Raw genomic sequence first — 21,077 nt, forward strand, 5'->3', positions numbered from 1 at the left:
AGAGGCAACAAAGAATGTTTTTATTATAACACAGATTGGCTTAGTTCCTGAGAACATGCAGTTTCTGCTCATGGTCTGCAGCATAGAACACTTCCATACAGCACTAAATAATTCCGTGAACAGATACGGATACTAATGAAATCCTGCTCAGAATTTGAGTAACCTTCGTTCTGTTTACCATGATGCTTTGGCTCTCTTTCCATGTGAAACCAGTTCTTCGTGCTTCTGGAGGTAAAAAAAAAATCTGGGGTGTATCCACTTCTGCAGTTCAAGGGATAAGTCAAATTTTGTTCAGATTGCTGTATTTTGCTTTATCACATCATTATCAGGTAGTCCTCCTTGAACAGATGTTTGTAGGTGAGATGACAAAGAAATGATCCCTACCCTAAAGTGATGAGTGTGATAGTAATTGTGTCTCTGATGGTTGCTACAAGTGAAGTTACTTCTGTAATCCTGTACGCTATGGTGTACACAATGATCTATGCTTGGAACTCTCAGGTTTTTTGAGAGATTAGACCATTGATGTGACTGAACAGACCTAAAGAATTGCTTCATGAGAAACTATGACCGTTTATTTTTGAGCCCTTCATCTCATAAAAATAGCTGGTAAGAGGTATCTCTCCAGTGGGGCAAGAATGCTTGAGTCTATGCTGCTGAAACGTGGAACAAAATAAATTATTACTTTGGTTTTGTAAGCTTGGCAAACAGCAAAAATGAGCATTTTTAGTAATAAGCTGACTACATGCAACGAAGTAACATGGTATAAAATTTATGTGTGAAAGAGATCTGGTCAACTGTGATAGTGAGTGTAGCCATGGTAAATTCTTCGACAATTCTGAACAGAGAACTTAGGACAAATTGATTTAATGATGTATGCCTTCACAGATCTGATTTATCAAGTTATGTGCCATTGTTTTTAAGTTCCTATAAAACCACTGGTAGGTTTTTAAGCTTTGTCTTTTGAGCACCTGTTTGTCTAAAACTGGCAACTTTAAAGCTTGCATTGAAGTTGATGCTAACATTTTCCTGGGTCAACAACTTGGAAAGCACATTAGGGAAAACAGAAGGTGTTTGCAAGCTTCTTGATAGCATGCAACAGTAACATAAAAGTGGCTTACTTTTAGAACGAAGATGGTATTGGGAGATGTTTTTATAAGCAAAAAAAAAAGACAGTTTAATTGCTTTTGGTTTGCTTTGGTACGATTTGTTAAACTGTGCGAGTAAGCATGTTTGTAGCTATAGCTTACAAGTTAATTGCTCAGAAGATAATTATTCATGTTGATTTTTCAAAATTCCCAAGCATAAATATGTAAAAGTACAAGTTTTAATGAAGAGAATTTTTCTAACATGTAAGTTTAGTTTTAGGTCATGAAAGTAAGGTGTTGAAAAAGGTACTTATAGAAACTGGGACTTGGAAAGACTGGGACATTTTCTTCTTTTGACACATTCTGTAGTGAGGCAAGCAAAAAGTGTATGACATTTGGAGTTTGCCTGATCCATGAAAACCAGGGAGAAAAGCTATCCGTAATAGGGGTGGTTAGTTGTGTATCCATAGTGTTATTTAAATTAGCATTAGGTTGACTCTGATGGTGTATAATTGTCCCAAAACTAGCAGTGTATTTCTGAGATTTTTGGCAATGTGGGAATTTTGACTTTTTTTAAGGGGGTTTTGGAGAATGAGCAGACCTGGCTGCTGCAGGTATTCTGTGTGGTTTTATACTGCAGATAAGAATAATTAGCAGAGATATGAAAGATAAGATAGGTCTTTTATGTGGCACTTTCAGATGCGGATTTAAAGTATTGAAGATACCTCACAAACAGAGCACTTCTTTTGTCTGTGGCTACCTAGGAAGGCTGTTACCCTGCTTGAGATAATCGCATTGTGTACAGGACATCTACAACTCATGATATTTGGAAGTTTCTCAGCTCAGTTCTATACATACTTACAGCATCCTTTTTGCATTACATTTTTTCCTGCCACTTTCTCATTTATTTGTGCCCGATTATGTTCAGCATGAAATACATTTGAATTAAATAGTAAAGTTAATATTACCACTCTTGAGCTTTGACATGGTTCTTATATCTTTAAAATTTCTGTGGGCCTTTAGTCAGGACATCAAATTAGTTCCTTTGTCACAGATGGGCAAATTTACCCAGCAGAAGTGTTGTATACAGTAATGTAGGAAATAAAACTGAGCAAGTGTTCACAGTGAAATAAGTTGCAATGGATTAATGTTTCTGAATAACTTTTTATGATAGCATTCACATTATTAATCCTGGCACTAGAAGTTATCCCTGCCCACAGCCGTCTTTAATCCTGGTCAATCCAAATCCATTCAGTCCTTAGGCAGTTGTATGGAGATCAGAAACATGATGTTAGAGGGTTCTTCAGCATATAAGAAAAAGATTTCAGATCTCTTGATGGGATGTTTAGACTAAAGAACAGTAGCCGAGATAAAAGGTGTGGTGTTTTTTTGTTTGTTTGATTTGGTTTGTTTCTTTTTTAAAATATATTGATTTCTGTGACATGGAACCTCATCACGAAGAACTAGATCCATTTATTGCTAGAAAAGGCTTTAAAAAAATCATTACAATGTTGCTAGTTTAAGTGAAAATTAATGTTGGAGGTCTTACAGCCCCGTCACACAGGAAGCTGAGCATCATGTTCCAATAGTCTCTTCAGTTTTAATAATGTGTGTAAAGATCCTAATCCAATAGGTTGTATCCCTTGTGGGTATGTTATGTTGAAGAGGAAGCTTTTTTGCTTTCTGTAGTTAGTCTATATAAACGTGTGGAAAAGGGACTGAGGAAAACCCAGAGAGCCGTTTGCTGATGCAGTGGGATGCAGGGGTAGCTGGACAGCTGAGGAGGAACTGCAAGGTTCTTTGTCCAGCATTACTCACAGCGCAGTTTCAGACAGTCACCTCGGTTACCCTGCTCTGTGGGGGTCTGCGGAGCTGGAGGAGGGCAGATGTTCGTACTTAAAACCCTTATCTAAGTACTTCAGGTTTCAGACATTTTGAATTCGCTTTCTTTTGTTTGTTTTAAAAAAGCCTTTAAAACTTGGAGTGGTGCTAATGCTTTTGCCAGAAATGTACTACTTCATGGATATTTTATGAGGTAGCATTCTATTATTTCCTTTCACAAATACTCTGATTGTTAAAAGGTGTAGCTGCTTGTAATGAAGCTGAAATGTTGAATTATATGAGCTGCTTTATGTTGGGATTTTTTTTTTTTTTGGATCTTTCCTCAGTCTTTACAAATGCAAGCTCTAGTTCTCTTCCTGGAAATGGCAGTGACCATTAAATAGAATTAGCTTTCAATTGCGTTTGATTTTAGGTCAGGTTGTCTGATGTTAAGAAGATTAAAAATATTTGAATTTATTACCTATTTCACTAAAAATGGACACCCACATTAACAAGTGCTACTTATGTAGTGCCAGTGGGGTTTTAGTGTGTCTCTTCCAACCATCTTCAGTATATAGACTGTATATCACAGCATTCAATGTCATGTAAAGGAAAAATAACGATCTTGATTTTTTTAAAATTAAGAAAGCTTTCCATTTTGAAAAATAGGGGCAGTGTTGTATGACTAACTGGGTAGCTGTTAGAGCTGTTACAACAACACTGGTTTACTACGTATTTTTATTTAAGTGAGATGTACTTCTGGCTCATGTAATTGATAACATTCTGTCTGAGTTTCTCTTTATGAACATTAAGTGCTCTGCAGTATATACATACTGTGGCTTGTTTTGCAGTTCAAAGACATGCTATGGGTAGGAGTGGTTTTGAATGGGGAGATGTAATTATTCTGGAAATGAGCTGAATGAAAAGTAAATATGCTGCCAAATTAATTCTTTTAACTGTAGATGTATGTATTTAAAATGAACGGTGGAAGTGACTCTGGGGGAAGATCTTCAGAGTGACTGTGTGGCATAAGATAGAATTTAATGTTTGAAAATTATGAAATGTCAGGCTTCTATTAAGACAACACACTTGAGGCTAGATAATATTTTTCCTAGACTCATTATTACTTCTAGGCTGTTACAAAGATCAATAGCTTCTAGTCTGATTACCGAATATTTATTTTGGGATATATCTGTTTTGTCTCATTTTATGACTTTTCAATAATATCAAGAAACTGTTGTTTACAACAGCATTTCCTTTCACTTTGAACTGTTGTAATCAGTTGACATTTGCCTTGTGTTGTAGTGTTACAACCTTTAACAGTGGCAGTGGTTCAGCTAGCAACGTATGGTTTTGAAATGTCTTATTCTGAGCCCTCTAAACAAGTCTGTTAGTTGTTGTTAGTGCCTTTCTTTCCTGCCAGCTGTGAAACTGCACTGATTAGTAGCAAAAGTGTTTGAGGGTTGGGAATGGGTGTGCAAGGATGAAGTCTTCTGTGTTAATTTTAACTTGCATGTAAATTGCTACATTCAGGATCTGTGTTCAGCTTAAATCATAAGACAACTTGTGGAAATTCTGCCATTCCAAAAGAAGTTAATTTTAGACTTGGCTTAAAATTCACTTTGGATCCAAGTTCAAGTGGAGTGGTTTTGCTACATAGGCTTGAATTTTTATTTAAAGGCTGAAAAGCTGCAGTAGTTTGCTTCAGCACTCTTGTCATCAGAAAAAATACACAATCAGCTTGCTGGAGACTCAGTTGTTCTGCAGACGTTTTGTAAAATGCCTAAGGTTTTAGTCAGGTATTTCAGCCTTTCTATGAACTTTGGTAGTTTAGAACCAAGAAATCGGTGGCTTAGTTTTCTTTTCCAATTTGAGAATGTTTGGCTGACCCCTCTCGGGGACTGAGCACTGTGGTTATTCAATTGCTGTGCACAGATGTTTCGGGATATTGCTTGCAGTAGCTGTAAATTTTGCTTTGAAAATATGTAAACTTTGCCCATCTGATGCACAGAGCGTTTTAGCTTGTGATCTAAGTAAATGATTTATAATTCCAAACAAAATTAGAAGTATTAGTAATATGTACTAATCAGTAGAAGTGATAGTGTGTCATTCTGATTAAGCTGGGTCTTAGTCAAGGAAACAGCTAGAGATGTGTAGAGGACAGTGGGACTTTTGTCCACGTTGAAATGCTTTCTTGAAAGGGACTGTAATGTAGGGGTTTTACTGAGGTATGTATACGGCAAATTATATGTGCTTTACCTGAGCAAAATTTAAGCACAAAGACCTATTGAAAACAGTTTACAATATGAAATTGCAAACTATTACGTTCAGTATTTTTTGTGCTTGATTTTTTGTTTGTTCTTTTACATGCTGTCTTTGGATGGAGTTAACATTGTTTACTTTTGTTTAGATCACATGCTGCTTACTGGTGCTACTTGTTGAAACTTTTCTTCCTTGTTTCAGATAACGTCCCAGAGGAGTTAAAGGACCCGTTTTACATAGATCAATATGAGCAAGAACATATTAAACCCCCCGTCATCAAGCTGCTGTTATCCAGCGAGCTGTACTGCCGTGTCTGTAGCCTCATTCTGAAGGGGGATCAGGTGGCTGCTCTGCAGGGACACCAGTCGGTGATCCAGGCTCTGTCTCGAAAAGGGATTTACGTCATGGAGAGTGATGATACACCTGTGTCTGAATCTGATCTGGGCTGTGCACCAATCAAAATGGTTAGCTTAATTAAATCCACCTCATGATCTTCTTTTTATTTAACGCTATTTAAAATAGTTAATGGAATGAAGAGCTCCTAATTTCTAGGTCACTAATCTCAGGAATTTTTAAATTTTAAATACAATTAAAATATATAACATTTTTTCTTGAAGGATTTTATTTTTTAGTACTCATTGTTTTCTTCTTTATAGAGTTCTCATATGGCAATGATTGATGCTCTTATGATGGCCTATACTGTAGAAATGATCAGCATTGAAAAGGTGGTTGCCAGTGTCAAGCGTTTTTCTACGTTTAGTGCCTCAAAAGAACTGCCCTATGATTTGGAGGATGCAATGGTTTTCTGGATTAACAAGGTAAAATTTACTTTGAGAAAAGTGTGGCTGTTTCTTATTGTTACTTTTCAAGATTTTTAAGAAGTTCCTAATGAATGTCTGTATTCCATCTTTCTTACCTGTGCATGTCTTTCATCTTTTCCACCTCAGATGAAGAGAACTGCTTTAATTACTGTGTTACTTGTTACCTCAAGTCCAACAGTAGTGGGTGTAATATCCTTCTAATACAGATTATTATTAACAGTATTTGGTTCCATTACTGCTGTAGTGTGTTGTGATTTTGTCTTCTTGCTTGCCTTCCCAAAGTTTCCCTATGCATTAGGAAAAAGAATCAGGGAATCAAAGTAGCAGGGAAATGCAGTTTCTTTTTCTTAAAGATGCTGTAATAAAGCTGGTAAATTTTTCAAGGCGAATTTTAAATTAAGATAATTAAGAACTAAATTAGGAGAACTGTAGAAGTCGAGTTCTTTATTTTCAGACAAGCTGCTGTGAGGTGTGGCTTTTTTGTTTGCTGTTTTTTAAGGTAAAGCATGTTAAATAACAGGATGGGCTTAACATGTTAAATAACTGGATAGACATACTTGAGACTAGCTCGAATACACTTAACAAATACTGAAACTTTTCAAAGGCTAGAGGTTAAGTTACTGAAACACTTTCAAGTGACAGCAGAGTCACGTTCCAAAGAGAATGTCTCCTTTGCAAACCTGGGATTCCCTTGTGATTGTAGCTACTGCTAATGAAAAAGTTGGTCTTAAACTGTTGTAACATGATTCTATGAAGGTTTTATGTTTGTAGAATGGATTGACCACTAAGTAAGGGGAGGAAGAAGAAAACTTGACTTGGGGAAACATGTATTTGGATGTATTTGAATATCCTTTCTGTGCTGTGCCCTTTTAGGTGAACCTTAAAATGAGAGAGATAACGGAGAAAGAGATTAAATTAAAACAGCAGCTAATGGAAAGTCCAGGGCACCAAAAGGTAAAACAGATTTGTCTTCAGTTGTGATTTTTGTGTCTTGATGATTAATAGATTTAAATATAAATATCTCCAGTAATTTTTTTGTCAGAGAAATGTGAGGCATCCAGTGCTTGAAACTCTGAGATTTTGTGCATGTGATTTTTGTGTCTTATCAGTGCCCTTCCTTACTTTCAAGCCCACTGGTATCTTCTGACTTTAAGTTTCAGTTGGACTAAACCAACTTGTTTCAACTTAAAATAACTTGTATCAACTTTACATGAGTAAATATGACTCAGCTTTCACAGCACAAAATACATATTATATATTTTGAAAGCTCTTGGCGTATTCATTTTGCATGGGTTAATTGTCTGATGTAATTCAGAGGCTTATTCAAGTTACATCTAGTAAGCGTACTCTTGGCATTCAATTGTTATGTGTGTGTTTGTAGTTTTTTTTCCACTTTTTCCCCTTGAAATTATATCACAATGCACTAATATTGAAAAATATAGTACACTTTCATTTCTGGAGAATGTAAAGCAGATCTTTCTCAAATATAATGTATATTGGCTATCTGAGCTCCCAACTTCTGATGTAACGAAGCCTTAAGAAAAGCTGCTGTGTACTTTTCTCAAATTGGCATTGCTGTGCAAAAGAGATAAGTGACATGTGAACAAGGCACAACCGTTTAACTTTCATATTGGTGGCAAGACTTTTTATATGCTTTTTATGCAAAATAATATACTATCCATAATATTTTATGTAAAATAATAATTTGCAAGTTGATGAGTGGTCTTGAAGGATCCCTTTAACTATTTGACTCTCTATTGACTTCTGGGTCACATTTTAATATTTTAAAACCTAAATTTTTAAGATACAAGCCCTCTAAAATATGAAAGTGTTTATTGCTGAAGTGCATTTAATTATTACTGCTTTTAACTTGCATTGCTGATGTTCCTTTCCTATTCCTACATTCCGTTCCTTGCTTCCTGAGCAGTCTCCTTCCAAATGGTATTGGAAATTAGTACCTGTAAGTGAACTACTTTTCCACCAGTTGTCATCCACCACAGAATCATGGCTCTTTAAATTTCTTCAGAGTGTTTGCTTCCATTACAATGCTCCTTAGATGATCTTTGAAAAAAAACACCTGTGCAAGCTTTTGGGTCATCAGGCTTTGTTTCCATAACATGACTTTTGCATACTGTACAGCATATAGCATAAACACTTCACAGCATTTCAAAATTGTTTCCACAGTGCAGGAGTGAGGGATATGGAGTAGCAGCAAAAAACTAGAAAATTAACAACAGTTGAAATGGTTGCATTTACTATTTTTGTTGTAAGTAGGCAATTGATCACAGCACTAAGGTGATATAAAAGCTGGTCGGTTTAAACGGTTATTTAATCTTTGAATCCATAGGTAAGATAGTCACATGTTTGCAGTAGTTCATTAAATAATGCTCTTGCACTGTTTTTGCACCTGCTCTTGTGCAGGTTTGTAAATCTGTCAAAACCAGAACATCATTATTCATTGAGATGGGGTTAGAAGATTTGACAAACCAGTTTGGACCCGTTATGACAGCTGCTGGAATTGTATGCTAAATTAATGAGACTAAAGCTGGCATAATGGGAGGAAAGACAGTTTACATATAAGAACAAAATACTTTCTTTATGGTGGAGTGTGAGAATGGAATATCAGTTCCACACTCTATAAAAAAAAAAAAATGAAATTGTACTTGTAGTATACAAGTCTGCTTTCTTTTGGCTGAGTTTCCTGGCTTTGTTTCAACTTGCAGAAATATTTCTTTGTTCCTTTGCTTTCCTTAGCCTTGATACCCTTTCTCCTGCACTTGCTGGATTTGGTGGTTTTCATTTTCTCTCTGTGAAGATGAGAGCTGTTATCTCAGTTGCAAATTCCAGAGAGCAGTGCAGTTGGAAAAGGCGGGAGCAAGGGGGTGGTCAGGTGTCCCCACAATCTCTGCCTTTCCACAGAGAGCTCAGTTGCACCCCTCTGCCTCCTTTATTTGTTTGAACCAAATGTGTGGACCGCAGTATAAACTTTATTTATGTGAAATAAAGGAAACTGAGTGGGGACCAGCAGGCTAATAAAACCTGTGAGAGCGCCCTGTGTTCCAGCCTCGTTTAATGACCTGTGCCAGTGTGTAGTGAAGTATTGACATAGTGCTTATCACTTGCGTTCTAGTGTGCTTAAACATCTCATCTGTATTTGAGGCATACATTTGATAGCCTTTCGAGGAAGTTGGGTAGGTTTACGTTTTGTTTAGAGACAACTGGGTGAGAGCAGAAGAAACTACAGGAAGGGAATTGACTTGCAGGATATTGTTGCACAAGTTGGTGGTAAAGGGAAGAGTAAAATACTCATTGCTAGTCTAGGACCACTTAAGTTGTACTGGTTTACTGACAGATTTTGAAGTCTGCATAGTAGTTGTCACGCTGTGTCACTTCTGTACTACTTGGGGTTTTGTGTGATTTGTTTGAGTTTTTTAAATGTGGAGTTATCTACTTCAGTAGCACCCATTTCTGCACTTTAATGCATACAAAAGTTGTTACTTGTATGCATGGGCAGAGGGGAACAAACCACAAAACTTGGGTTAAAATATAAGAAAGAATCCAGAATTTTCAGTATGAAAGACTTGAATGGGAAAGAGAATAATAGTTGAGCAAAAGAATAGGGATTAAATAAAAAAACCCTCTTTGATAAATTTGTGGTTTTTTTCACCAAAGCTAACATAAAAAAGTAATTCTCACAGATTTTAGTTCAGTATTGACTGTAGTCAGTTTAAATTCTGTTTAAGCCTATTGAAAATGGAATATTTGTATCTAGTTTAAATACAGGAGTAATTCAATTTAGAAAGAAATTTCTAAAGTTTGTCTTTAATATACTTAACTTGACTAAGTGGATAAATGATGAACCTTTTAAGCTAACCAGTTCACCTTGGTGTGCGTACTTATTCTATCAGACTTGATGACAACATTTCCAGTGCATAATGGATGTTGCTAATGCATTTGATTTGTTTCTTGTTTGAATAATCACCATCGTATATCTCACTATTTCTTTTTGTGTAAGCCTGATCTGATGCATGCCATATCGCACTGCATGCTGGAACCAGTGGAATATGCTCGTGTGGTACAGTATGATTCACATTCCATTACATATTTGTGGAGTGCTCCAGGCTGGGGAAAAAAATAATTTGCACCTGGTAAAAGGATAGGAAAAATAGCATTAGCATATAGAGATAGCTTTTAGAGTTACTTGCCTTTGCCTGGGAAACGTAACATAAGATATTTATATTTGTGCAAAATAAACAAACAAAACTGGTTCTTATTATATCTATATTATATATATATAAAATAAGTGATCTTCATTCCTTTGAACAGATTTTTTTCTCAGCCTGTGCCATCCTAAATAGACACATACGAGTATGTGTGTGTTTGTGTAGAATCTTCCCAGGTTTTCTTGGAAAGTATACGATACCGTTGGTAAAATCCAACTTTCCTCCGATGATTAAATACTTTCTCTGTATATCTGCATGTTAAGCCGGTATATCAGTCAAGATAGTTTGTTAAATGATAAGTGTTGTTGATGCACTGAAGTGTAAAAGGAATCTCTTTTTCAGTATTGAAAGGTATTTCTGCTAGGCTCTGTAGCGTCTTGTTCTTTCACTCGCCCAGTTGCTTTGCTGCTCAAGCTTAGATACAGCCTTCTAGTCTAGCTAGCATGTGGCTGCTTAGTAAATATCAGCACTAAAACTTCTCTTGCAAAAATTGCAAGAAGCAATGCCAAGATTTGTTCTTCAGTTGACTGGCTTTAGCTCCTTTTCAGTTATGCTCCAAATTACATGAGGGCCAGGGGGGTGGTTTGCAGAAGAGTTTGATACTGATCCGTAGTGAAATCACAGAGAGTTTTGCCATTGATTTTAAGGACCTACTTGTTCCTCACTGACTATTTTTGGAAAAGTCCATGGTTTTTTTCTCTTGCATGACATTAGTATTGTGTACTGGCTTGCCACACATACAGTGTTCTGAGTCTGAGAGAACTTTGTCTGCGGACATGATAGCAAGTCTGTGGATGTAGGTAACGTATGAGAAATCACTAGCTCATCTGAATTATTTTTTTGCTGTGTTTTGTTTTGTTTTTCCCAAGCTTTAAGTGTTTTCACGTAGTTTATCTGTATCTCTTTCTTTGGATCTACTGCATTCATGCATCCTGTGTGGAAGGATTTTGACTTAAATTGCTTGTAATAAGTTAAAAGGTGTGAATGAAGCTAGGAATTCAACAGCACGGATTGCTTCCAGATATAAGGAGAATGATTAAGAGTGAAGCACTGTATTCTTCAGAATTGGCTTCCATTGAGAGAAAAGTATAACCTTGTAAATTGGTTTTGACTTAGAGCAGAATGCTATAAAGGATCCACCGTAAAGAGTTTTCAGTGCTTAACAAAAATTCCTTTTTTTTAACCTTTTTTTTTTTAGCATCATATGACACAAACACTGGTATTCTTTTTTTAGGTACGTTACCGAAGAGACCATCTTTCAAGCAGACAATTACCTTACTTTCCTTTGCTTGAAGATTTGATGAAGGATGGTAGTGATGGTGCTGCTCTTCTTGCTGTGATACACTATTATTGTCCAGAGCAAATGAAACTAGATGGTATGTAATAAAGGCTTCTAAAAATTTTTTTTTCCTTTCCAATCTTTGAATGTTGAACTAGAAGTACATTACTAAATAAAAATTGAACACATCTAATGGGCAGTGGACTACAGCAAGTTAATCAGGTCATGTGTGGAATCTTCATCAGTGTATTTAAAAAGTAACCTGCCTTTGACTTTGGTTTTTTACTTACTGTATTTAGAACACTCTGTATATCATGCACTGCAAAGTGATCCTTTCTTTTATAAATCTAGATGATAGTTTTCTGTATTCAAATAACTGAGCTTGGTTTGAATAGACCATAAAAAAGGAATGCATGTCTGCTGCTGTTAGCTGATAATTCTCGTGTTCTTCTGTAGAAGTACATAATTTGACATTTTAAAGTCTAGATTTTAAAACAGTTTCTCCCAGTCTTCAGCAATTGTCACTCTTCAGCATTGCAAACAAGAGTGTTCTTTCCCAGAAAATGTTTTTCTTTATAATTCAGTGTCCTCATTGCATTTAACTTCTACAAATCAACATTTTGTATTGGTTTTTAAAATCTCAGATATGCTGTACCTTGCAGAGCTCCTAAATGTTTTCAGAAGGAACCAGCACTGTGAATCCTAGGAGTAACCTTTTATTATTTGCAAATCAAGATGTCTGGTTTTAATTGCTTTTGCATTCTGTCACTGTGTGTGTTCTTTGTAGCCTTACTTTTTCTGTCGCTGTGATAAGACAGAATCCTATATGGATTATAAAATGAATGCAGAATTGATACTGTTTTGTCTGTGGCTTTCTTCCTCCTTTTCTTGTCCCTCTGGTATTTGACAGTAGAGAAATGTCACTGGTAGCCAATAATTATTAAATGATGGTGTGTATAAGCAGTCCGTGAAGTTCCTGTATGTAGTGGTTTTGTTAGTTGTGGATGGAAGGTTAGTACATTGGAATAGTGTTGCAACTTACTCATCTTTCTCACCTTTCTAGATATTTGTTTGAAGGAGGTAACATCAATTGCAGACAGCCTCTATAATATTCAACTTCTGAGAGAATTCTCAAATGAATATCTAAACAAATGTTTTTACCTCACGTTGGAGGACATGTTATATGCCCCTTTGGTTTTAAAGGTAAGAAACATAATGAAGGATATATTTTTAAAGAAAACTTGGGTAAATCATAAGTGTTTTGTTACTGTGAGGTGTGATTTTGCTTTTTTTTTTCTGTTTTAGCCTAATGTCATGGTATTCATTGCGGAACTCTTCTGGTGGTTTGAGAATGTCAAACCAGACTTCGTACAACCAAGAGATATTCAGGAAATAAAAGATGGTAAGTTTTCAATTTTTGATAAGTGTTAGCATGTTATTTAAAGGAGACTTGCATTACAGTGAAACTCTTGCACAGCAGTGTTTCCTTTGGAGTTTTGTTTCTACCCAGACTTTCTGCTTGCCTAGGAAACTTTGAAAGCAGTAAAAATGAAAGGAAAGTTAGTGCTAGATCCAATTTAGTTCTAATTTTTTGAATGAGAGAAGTAGTTTTTTTTCCCCTAAAACCACTAAATATTTACTTGTAACTTTCTTTCCATTAAGGTCACCATAAGATACGTATTTTAAATAAAGACTAGCACTTAAGGTTCCATTTTAGGGTTGCGTCCTAAAACTTCCATCTTAATGTACTGCAACCTGAAAGCTTCCTGTTCTGTTTTGTTATTTTAATGGCTAGTATCAGTTGTGTTAACATTATAAATATATGCACAGTTAAAACAGTGTTGCAGCAGAAGAGCAGTCGTCCACCGGTTCCTATTTCCAATGCAACTAAGCGCAGTTTCATGGCTAGCCCTGCTAGTACAAATCCAGCAGACGTGCAGCCCTCTGCTCAGACAGGCCCCGAAACTTGCAGTAGATACTACCTGCACCCTGAGGAGTCTGACTACCTGTAAGTCTTGTCTTTGTGTTATTTAGACTAATCTTGAATTTATGCTTCCTTTTGGGTAACCTAGGCATTTCTGCTGCTAAATGTTCCGATTTCACTGCAAACTGAGTGCATTTCGGTTGTGTACAGTCAGTCTCTAAAATATTCTTAATTCTCAAGTTCAGAGAAACACTTTGCACTGTTATGGTTGACCTTCATTTGGCAAATGCCAGTAAGACCTACCAGTAAATGTCACCATTGGATGAAATAACTTCTATTTCGAGGGGGGAAAAAAAAAACCAAACACCAAAAACTCAAAAAAACCCCCAAACCAACAAACAAAGAAATGTGAAACCTGTTCAAGCAGCTCATCTTTACTAGCTGTATTCTATAACTGGTGATATGAAAACAAATAGGATTTAATGTACAAGAAGGTTAGTGACAAGGCTTTTCAGCTGACTTAACTTACTGGTTACCATCAAATTTATTTCAGCCTTTACTTTATCTCTGTACTATTTACGTAAGCTACATTTTAAATCTGCTGTTGTTTAGCAACCTAAACAGTTTGGTTTCAGGTAGTAGGTTTACTTTTGTATTGTTACATGTGAAAACCTTTTCCTCTCTTTAATTAGCTTCTTTAAAATTAACATGTTATTGTGTTTTAAAGAGGAGTAACTATCAGCAGTGTAACTTTGAAACTACAGGATTTCTCTCATAGAAAAAAGATGTTTGTAGTAATGAATTTTTGCTTTTCTGAATTAGCGGCAAAGGAGGGAGCCCTGCCTTTAGCCCTTCTCATCCACTGCTCCCTTTGAGACAAAAGCAACAAAAATCTTTACAGGGAGAAGACAGCCCTGGTAAGTCTGCTTCAAATTTGCATTTCAACAGGCAATGACCATCAATGTTAATACAGTAATGAATAAAAATATAAGTTCATATATGTGATTGATCTAAAATTGAATTAAACTGCAGCTGCAGTTGGCTAAGTGGTAAGCGTGTTGAGTTTGAGTAAATCCATCCTTGTTTGCATTAAAATATTTTAAAGATCTTTTAAGAAAGTTACTGAATTGTTAATATTTTTTCTTTCACAAAATTTCTCAGAATCTCAAATGCAAGAAGTTAAGACTAATGTCAGTTCTATGGAAAGAAAGGAAAAAGCCACTTGTCAAATGTTTGTAAGACTAGCAAAAGTCCTAGGAAGTAAGATAGTAATCTAGACTGACAAATACACTCTCGTACTTGACATATTTTGCCTAAATGTTTTTTTAATTACTGAAAATTTAGGTTTTATAGTTACCCAGAGATGCTCAGAATTTCTTTTCTGTTGTCAGCTGAGGTGCCAGCCAAATATTCCAAATGCTTAGACTCTAACAACATGCAGTAAGGACTTTTTTTTTTAAAGTTGGGGGGCTGACAGGAAAAGCAAATTGAATGGTCTCATGTTTGAAAATTCAGAAATCAGATATGCTTATGTGGTCACTTCTCACTGTATATTTTCAGGCTTAGACTGTCTTGTTAGTATTTCAACAAATCTGTTTTCTGCTGCCATCTCTTGGTGAAAGTTTATGGTGTTTGCTATTAAATAAGGTAAAAGTACTAGTTTAAAGACAATTTCTAAACTGTTAACAATTTAAAAAAACATTTCAGGTCATCGGCATCGTTCTAATTCTCTGACTCGTGTTGATGGGCAGCCACGAGGTTCAGTTCTTGCATGGCCAGAGAGGAAACCCAGGTAACAGAGGCATTGAAGTATTACAATACTGTTTAGTGAAAGGACACTGTGACAACTTCATTGTAGTAATGTGGTATCACTTCATCGGAACTGGACTGAGAAGTTGCTTAATTTTGTGTTTTTCTAACGTACATTTTCAGAGATGATTGATTTTAGGGTTGCAATTGAAGATACTTTAAAAATTATTTTCAGTAAGCAGTGTTGAAAACTGAAATATCTGAAGTTGCTATGTAGTATTGCTGGTCACTTTTGATGCAGGATACATTTTTCAAATGAAGCAAAAATTTTAGCTGTCTATATCATGGGTCCTTAGTGGAACAAATTGTAAGTTTTTGTGCTGAAGTGTCAGTAGATTGTTCTTATCTTTTCTAGGCCTTTGTCTCAGCCAACACCATTTGCTCTTCATCATTCTGCCAGTAGTGATGTAGACCCTGGGTCTGGTGATAGCATTAGTCTGGCTAGATCGATCAGCAAAGACAGTCTTGCATCAAACATTGTTAATGTAACTCCAAAAAACCAGCCCCATCCTCCATCAGTGAAAACTAACGGGAAGAGCTTGCTGAACAATGTTGAAATTGAGGATGAAGATGAAGAGCTTATTGCAATAATCAGATCTGAAGAAAGGTCAAACCGTGATGATCTTGAATTGCAGAATGCATCAGCCAGGGTGCCCAGCGTAGTTGCAACTGCGTGGTCTCCAAAAACAAATAGCGAGACTTCAGAAAGCAAACCAGAGAGTTTTTACTTGGAGCCTTTAATGCCTGCCATTCTAAAACCAGCAAAGGAAAAACAGATAATCAATAAAGAGGATGAATGCGGGGAAGGGAAACAAAGGAGTTTTATAACCAAGAGATTAAATGAAGGACACTTGCCTTTGATCCGCAAGAAAACAAATAGCAGTCATGGTGAGCATGACCTCAGTAGGACTTTTACTCCAATTTCTAGTTCTGATTTCACTCCAGTTGCAGATCCTAGTGCTGCAGATTCAGTGGCACTGGCGGAAGCCAGCTTAGAAGCTTCCAGACCTTTGGCTAGTAGCAGTTTAGATCCTTCCACTCAGGAGCTATCTACTGGAGGGTTTTTTCTTCATGCTGCTAAATCAGATGATGACATAGCAAGTAAAGTCAATGCAAGTTATGTGAGAAGTCTCAATTTGCATGTTACAGATACTACATGGACTATGGTGAGACAGGACTCTGATTCAGATCTCTTAGACATAGAAGACACTGAACAGGATTTAGTAGTCATAGATGACCATCCTATAGTCGCTAAGTACATTGGCGAGGAAGAATCTGCAAAATTGCAAGAAGATATGAAGGTCAAAGAACACGAAGATAAGGATGATGCTAGTGGACGCTCCAGCCCATGTTTGAGTACAATTTCTCAAGTCAGCAGTGTGTCGATGGCTAGTGGGAGTGTCCGAATGACTAATTTCGCAGAACGAAAGCTTCAGAGACTTAACAGTTATGAAACGAAGTCCAGCACGAGTAGTTCACAGAAGACCACGCCAGATGGATCAGAAAGCTGCCCGGCACCACTAACCACATGGAAACAAAAGCGAGAACAAAGCCCCAACAGACAAAATAAAGATAATGTTAATCTTTTAGCTTCTGAATTGGTGCAGCTTCACATGCAGTTGGAAGAGAAACGAAGGGCAATAGAAGCTCAGAAGAAGAAGATGGAAGCCTTATCAGCGAGGCAGCGACTAAAATTGGGCAAGGCAGCTTTCTTGCATGTGGTTAAAAAAGGGAAATCTCCTGACGTTCCACAGCCTCTCAAGCCAGAACATTTTGGAAAAGAATATTGTCGGCACAATGGTGAAGACTTAGATGAAGTTTCTTTGGGTTCCAAATCTGAGGAGTTTCTTGTGAAAGAGGAGGAGAGAGAAGAAATGCTTAATGATTCTCAAGAAGTAGCAAAAGTAAAAATGCAAGAAAGCCTAGCTTTTGCGGAGCAACATAAACAGAAAGACTCTGCTGCTTTACATGATTTGGAAAAAAGTAAAATTATTTCTGTTGCCCTCCTGGATGACAGTGTTACAGAAGTGGATATAAATGAATGTGATCTTTCTATCGAAAAACTAAATGAAACAATCAGTACACTTCAGCAGGCTATATTAAAGATTTCTCAGCAACAGGAACTACTTATGAAATCTCCATCAGTGCCATCGCCAGGAGCCAGAAATAACTCTCAGGACCAAAAGGTAAAACCATCGATTCACTTTGTTGAGCCCTTATCTCCAACTGGAATGAACAGTCTTCGTAAACCACCTCGGTTTGGTCAAGGAAGGAGTTCTCGATCAGGAAGACCAGCTGATCTGAAAGTCACTAAAGACAGACAACAAAATTCAGCACGTGTTAAAACCCCGACACAAAGTCTAGAAACCTTACCACATTTAAGACCATTTCCATCCAATAGCTTGGCAAAAACACCAACGGAAATCGGCTTGGAAGGTAGTCCTGATTCTGGAAATGGTTCTCAAGAAAAGTGTTTCTTTGATACCTACAGACTTCACGATGAGAGCAATCAAAGGGCACTTGTTCTCTCCACCTCCAAAGATGCAAATATTATTTCTGAAATGAGCAAGGAGGTGAATAACACCTTCAAGGAAACAGGGCTAAATTCATCTGATGGCTCAGGAAAAGAGAATGTCCCAGTGGATGAGCCACTGAGAAGCAAGGCCAATCTCATTGAAGTAGACTTGTCTGACTTAAAAGCTCCAGATGAAGGAGAACTTGAAAACCGGGATAGGTCTACGGATATAATTAGTGAAGGTGATCAGAAGTCTGGTGTGGGTTTTTTCTTCAAGGTAAATATGATATCTTTCTATATTTGGTTAATGTTGCGTATTTTCCCAGCGTTAGAACTGATTTTGTCCACTTCATTCTTCAGACTTCTGATGGAACACAGAACATTCTGGTTGCAATATTAGGACTTTAAAAAACTCTGTTGGAAAAGGATTGCTTGTGTAGAAAAGTTTTTGGCTTGATGTAAGGAATCCTGGTTCTTGTTAACTTTACTTGGAACCAGGGTTAACCTTGCTTTTCTTCTTTCCCTTAGTTTTTTTTCTGTCTGAGAAACTGACATACAAATATGTTGTAAGTACTTAGCACAAAAGAATCACAGAATGAAAGGGAAGAATTTACCATTCTGATATCCCAGCATTCTATGAACCTGTATCAACTGAAGGAAAAAATTATGACAGGGTGCATGTATCTAGTAGAAGCCTGCTGAACAGGTTTGGAAACTTGGTGGGGAGCTGAGAGTCTGAACTGGGGGGTTTTTTGCATTTGTGCCCAGATTTCTCTGATTTTTGAGCAGCCTCACAGGCCAAAAGTCAAGGGCTGTAATGGAGAATTTAGCTCTATGGCTGTAGATGCTACTGAGAAATGAGATGCTTCAATGCAATGTTGGAAGAAATTAATGTTTTTCATGCAGCTTTCATTTTTGTCTTGTAATGGTAGTGTATAGGGCTCATGATGAAAATGTATTAAATTTAAGTAATTTCTCTCATTTTGCATCTAACTCTGCCTTGAGGAAGAGGTTATTGTTAAGCTGTTTGATTTATTTAGTACAGTGATATTTCTTATATTGTGAGGTTGGATGGTTTTTAAATAGTGTATCTACACCTTCTAGTGAAGTTCAGAACTGCTATTGGAACATTTAGTATCTTAACTTGTGCTTAGCAATGAATGTTGTAAATATCTCAAATGTGCTGACGTGACAATACTTTCTTTTTTAATTTCTTTCTCAAGGAAGTTGGGCTAGGCTGTCTCAGTCCCCGTGAATTTAACTTCTGGTTTTATGTAGTGTGATTAATATTGGCTGACTCAAAATTTATTGTTATGCTGGGGTTATTTGTGCTGTCCATCCTAGCCCGTGTGACAGTTGCGTTCTTTGCGCTTCTGGAAGGTTTTGTGGTGATTAAGCATACTTAAAAACAAGTCCAGAGTAAGATGGGACTGTTTGGTTGGGTTTTTTTCTCCCCACAGTCTTAAGGGAAAACTAAAACTGTCTCTTCAATACAGTTCTGATCTACATTCATCAATTCTAAAAATGTAAAGATTTCCGAAAGTAATAGCTTACGTTTTCCTGGAATCCTCAGCAATCTTGTGATGTCCAGCTTAATATATATTCTTCTAGTCTTTAAAACTCTTTACCCCTATGAATTTTGCAGGATGAGCAGAAAGCAGAAGATGAGCTCGCAAAAAAACGTGCAGCGTTCCTTTTGAAACAGCAGCGCAAAGCTGAGGAAGCTCGGATTCGGAAACAGCAGCTGGAGGCTGAAGTTGAGCAAAAAAGAGATGAAGCTCGGTAATAACATGTGGAAAAGAATACTTTTTATCTTTAAGGTGAGGAAAACTATTGTATGTTGAATATAATGTTATATTTGCTTTTCAGTCGCAAAGCTGAGGAGGACCGAATACGGAAAGAGGAAGAGAAGGCTCGAAGAGAACTTATCAAACAAGAATATCTAAGGAAAAAACAACAGCAAATTTTGGAGGAGCAAGGGCTTGGAAAGCCCAAATCAAAGCCCAAAAAACCCAGGCCCAAGTCAGTCCATCGTGAAGAATCTTACAGTGATTCAGGGACAAAGTGTTCTTCCACACGTAAGAATTTTGTTTGCTTTTACAGAGTCTGCAAATCTGCTTTAACAAAACGTGTTTCACATTTTCTCTTTTGCTTTGTAGCTGATAATTTGAGCAGTGCTCAGTCTGGTTCCAGTCTGTCTTTGGCCTCGGCAGCAACAACTGAACCTGAAAGTGTGCACTCTGGTGGCACGCCGTCTCAGAGGTAGAGTGATAGCCTTAATTTCAATTTTTTGATATTTTAATATGTTATGAAATAGTGTTGGGGTTTAGTGTTTCCTGCTTCAGTTTGCTGGCATAGAGGCACAACAGTAATTAGTGAACACATCTTCTGTTTTATGTGGCTGCCAACTCTGATGTTCTGTACAAACTTACAATTTGGTTTTGTTGTCTTCCAAAGGAACAATAGATTTTTGCTTTGATAATCTAGCAGGAAGAATCTGACTGTTCTGGGGGAGGAAAAGGGACAATAGCCTATTCCATTCCGAGCCAGCAACTGGTGAATTTACTTAAGATTGGAGGGGGGAAAACCCCAAATCTTGGCATATAATTTTTATTATTTTTTTTTATTCTTCCCCCCCACCCCAAAGAGTTGAATCAATGGAGTCCTTACCAATACTGAGCAGAAATCCTAGCAGAAACACAGAAAGAGATTGGGAGAACGCTTCGACAGCATCTTCTATTGCTTCAGTGGCAGAATACACAGGTGACTATTTTGTTTTACTTTGAGCATTTGTCATGAATATCAGGTCATAAAAAGCTGCCGTATATTTGATGTGACACTTTTGGGTTTTTTTGAGAAGTCGTCAGGTGTATTTTGATCTAATCTCTCTAAAAGTTTGTTATTGTAGAAAAATATTTGAGGAGGGGTTGTCATTTTGATGAATGACATTTTTAATGTTTGTAAATATAGCGCAAATAATTTTTACTTGTTTATCTTCTTTAGGTCCAAAATTATTTAAGGAACCCAGCAGCAAATCAAACAAACCTATTATTCACAATGCTATATCTCATTGCTGCCTTGCTGGAAAAGTGAATGAACCACATAAGAATTCAATATTAGAGGTAAACATTAAAATACAAGATCAGTAATGCACTTAAATTAAAATGTATCTGTAATACTCATTTTGTAATCCCACATTGTAGCAAATTTTCCTAAAATGTACCTGTATTGAGAATCCTTTACTTCCCTTGACTGTGTGGACTTGTGGAAAACACGATCCTGCATTTAGAGTTGAATTTGTGAGTTTATAAAAACTGAAAATCATGTTCCAAAAACTT

At 36.8% G+C, this 21,077-nt stretch overlaps 1 protein-coding gene across 5 annotated transcripts in view; it reads left to right on the forward strand.

Moving 5' to 3' along the window:
• Positions 1-21,077, forward strand: part of CAMSAP1 (calmodulin regulated spectrin associated protein 1) — a 28,693-nt gene that overhangs the window by 5,349 nt on the left and 2,267 nt on the right. For 2 of the 5 annotated variants that reach the window (XM_055720194.1, XM_055720191.1), the window contains exons 3-19: positions 5,370-5,632; positions 5,825-5,986; positions 6,863-6,943; positions 7,917-7,949; positions 10,005-10,064; positions 11,447-11,588; positions 12,555-12,694; positions 12,797-12,893; positions 13,322-13,499; positions 14,238-14,332; positions 15,123-15,207; positions 15,580-18,016; positions 19,385-19,521; positions 19,609-19,817; positions 19,899-20,001; positions 20,387-20,502; positions 20,743-20,861. In XM_055720194.1, the coding sequence (XP_055576169.1) occupies positions 5,370-5,632; positions 5,825-5,986; positions 6,863-6,943; positions 7,917-7,949; positions 10,005-10,064; positions 11,447-11,588; positions 12,555-12,694; positions 12,797-12,893; positions 13,322-13,499; positions 14,238-14,332; positions 15,123-15,207; positions 15,580-18,016; positions 19,385-19,521; positions 19,609-19,817; positions 19,899-20,001; positions 20,387-20,502; positions 20,743-20,861 (4,457 nt within the window). The remainder of the gene's footprint in view (positions 1-5,369; positions 5,633-5,824; positions 5,987-6,862; positions 6,944-7,916; positions 7,950-10,004; positions 10,065-11,446; positions 11,589-12,554; positions 12,695-12,796; positions 12,894-13,321; positions 13,500-14,237; positions 14,333-15,122; positions 15,208-15,579; positions 18,017-19,384; positions 19,522-19,608; positions 19,818-19,898; positions 20,002-20,386; positions 20,503-20,742; positions 20,862-21,077) is intronic. The other 3 variants (XM_055720193.1, XM_055720192.1, XM_055720195.1) reach the window with 3 other exon arrangements.

The sequence above is a fragment of the Falco cherrug genome, chromosome 9 (assembly GCF_023634085.1).
Source record: "Falco cherrug isolate bFalChe1 chromosome 9, bFalChe1.pri, whole genome shotgun sequence".
In the NCBI taxonomy this organism is placed as follows: domain Eukaryota; kingdom Metazoa; phylum Chordata; class Aves; order Falconiformes; family Falconidae; genus Falco; species Falco cherrug.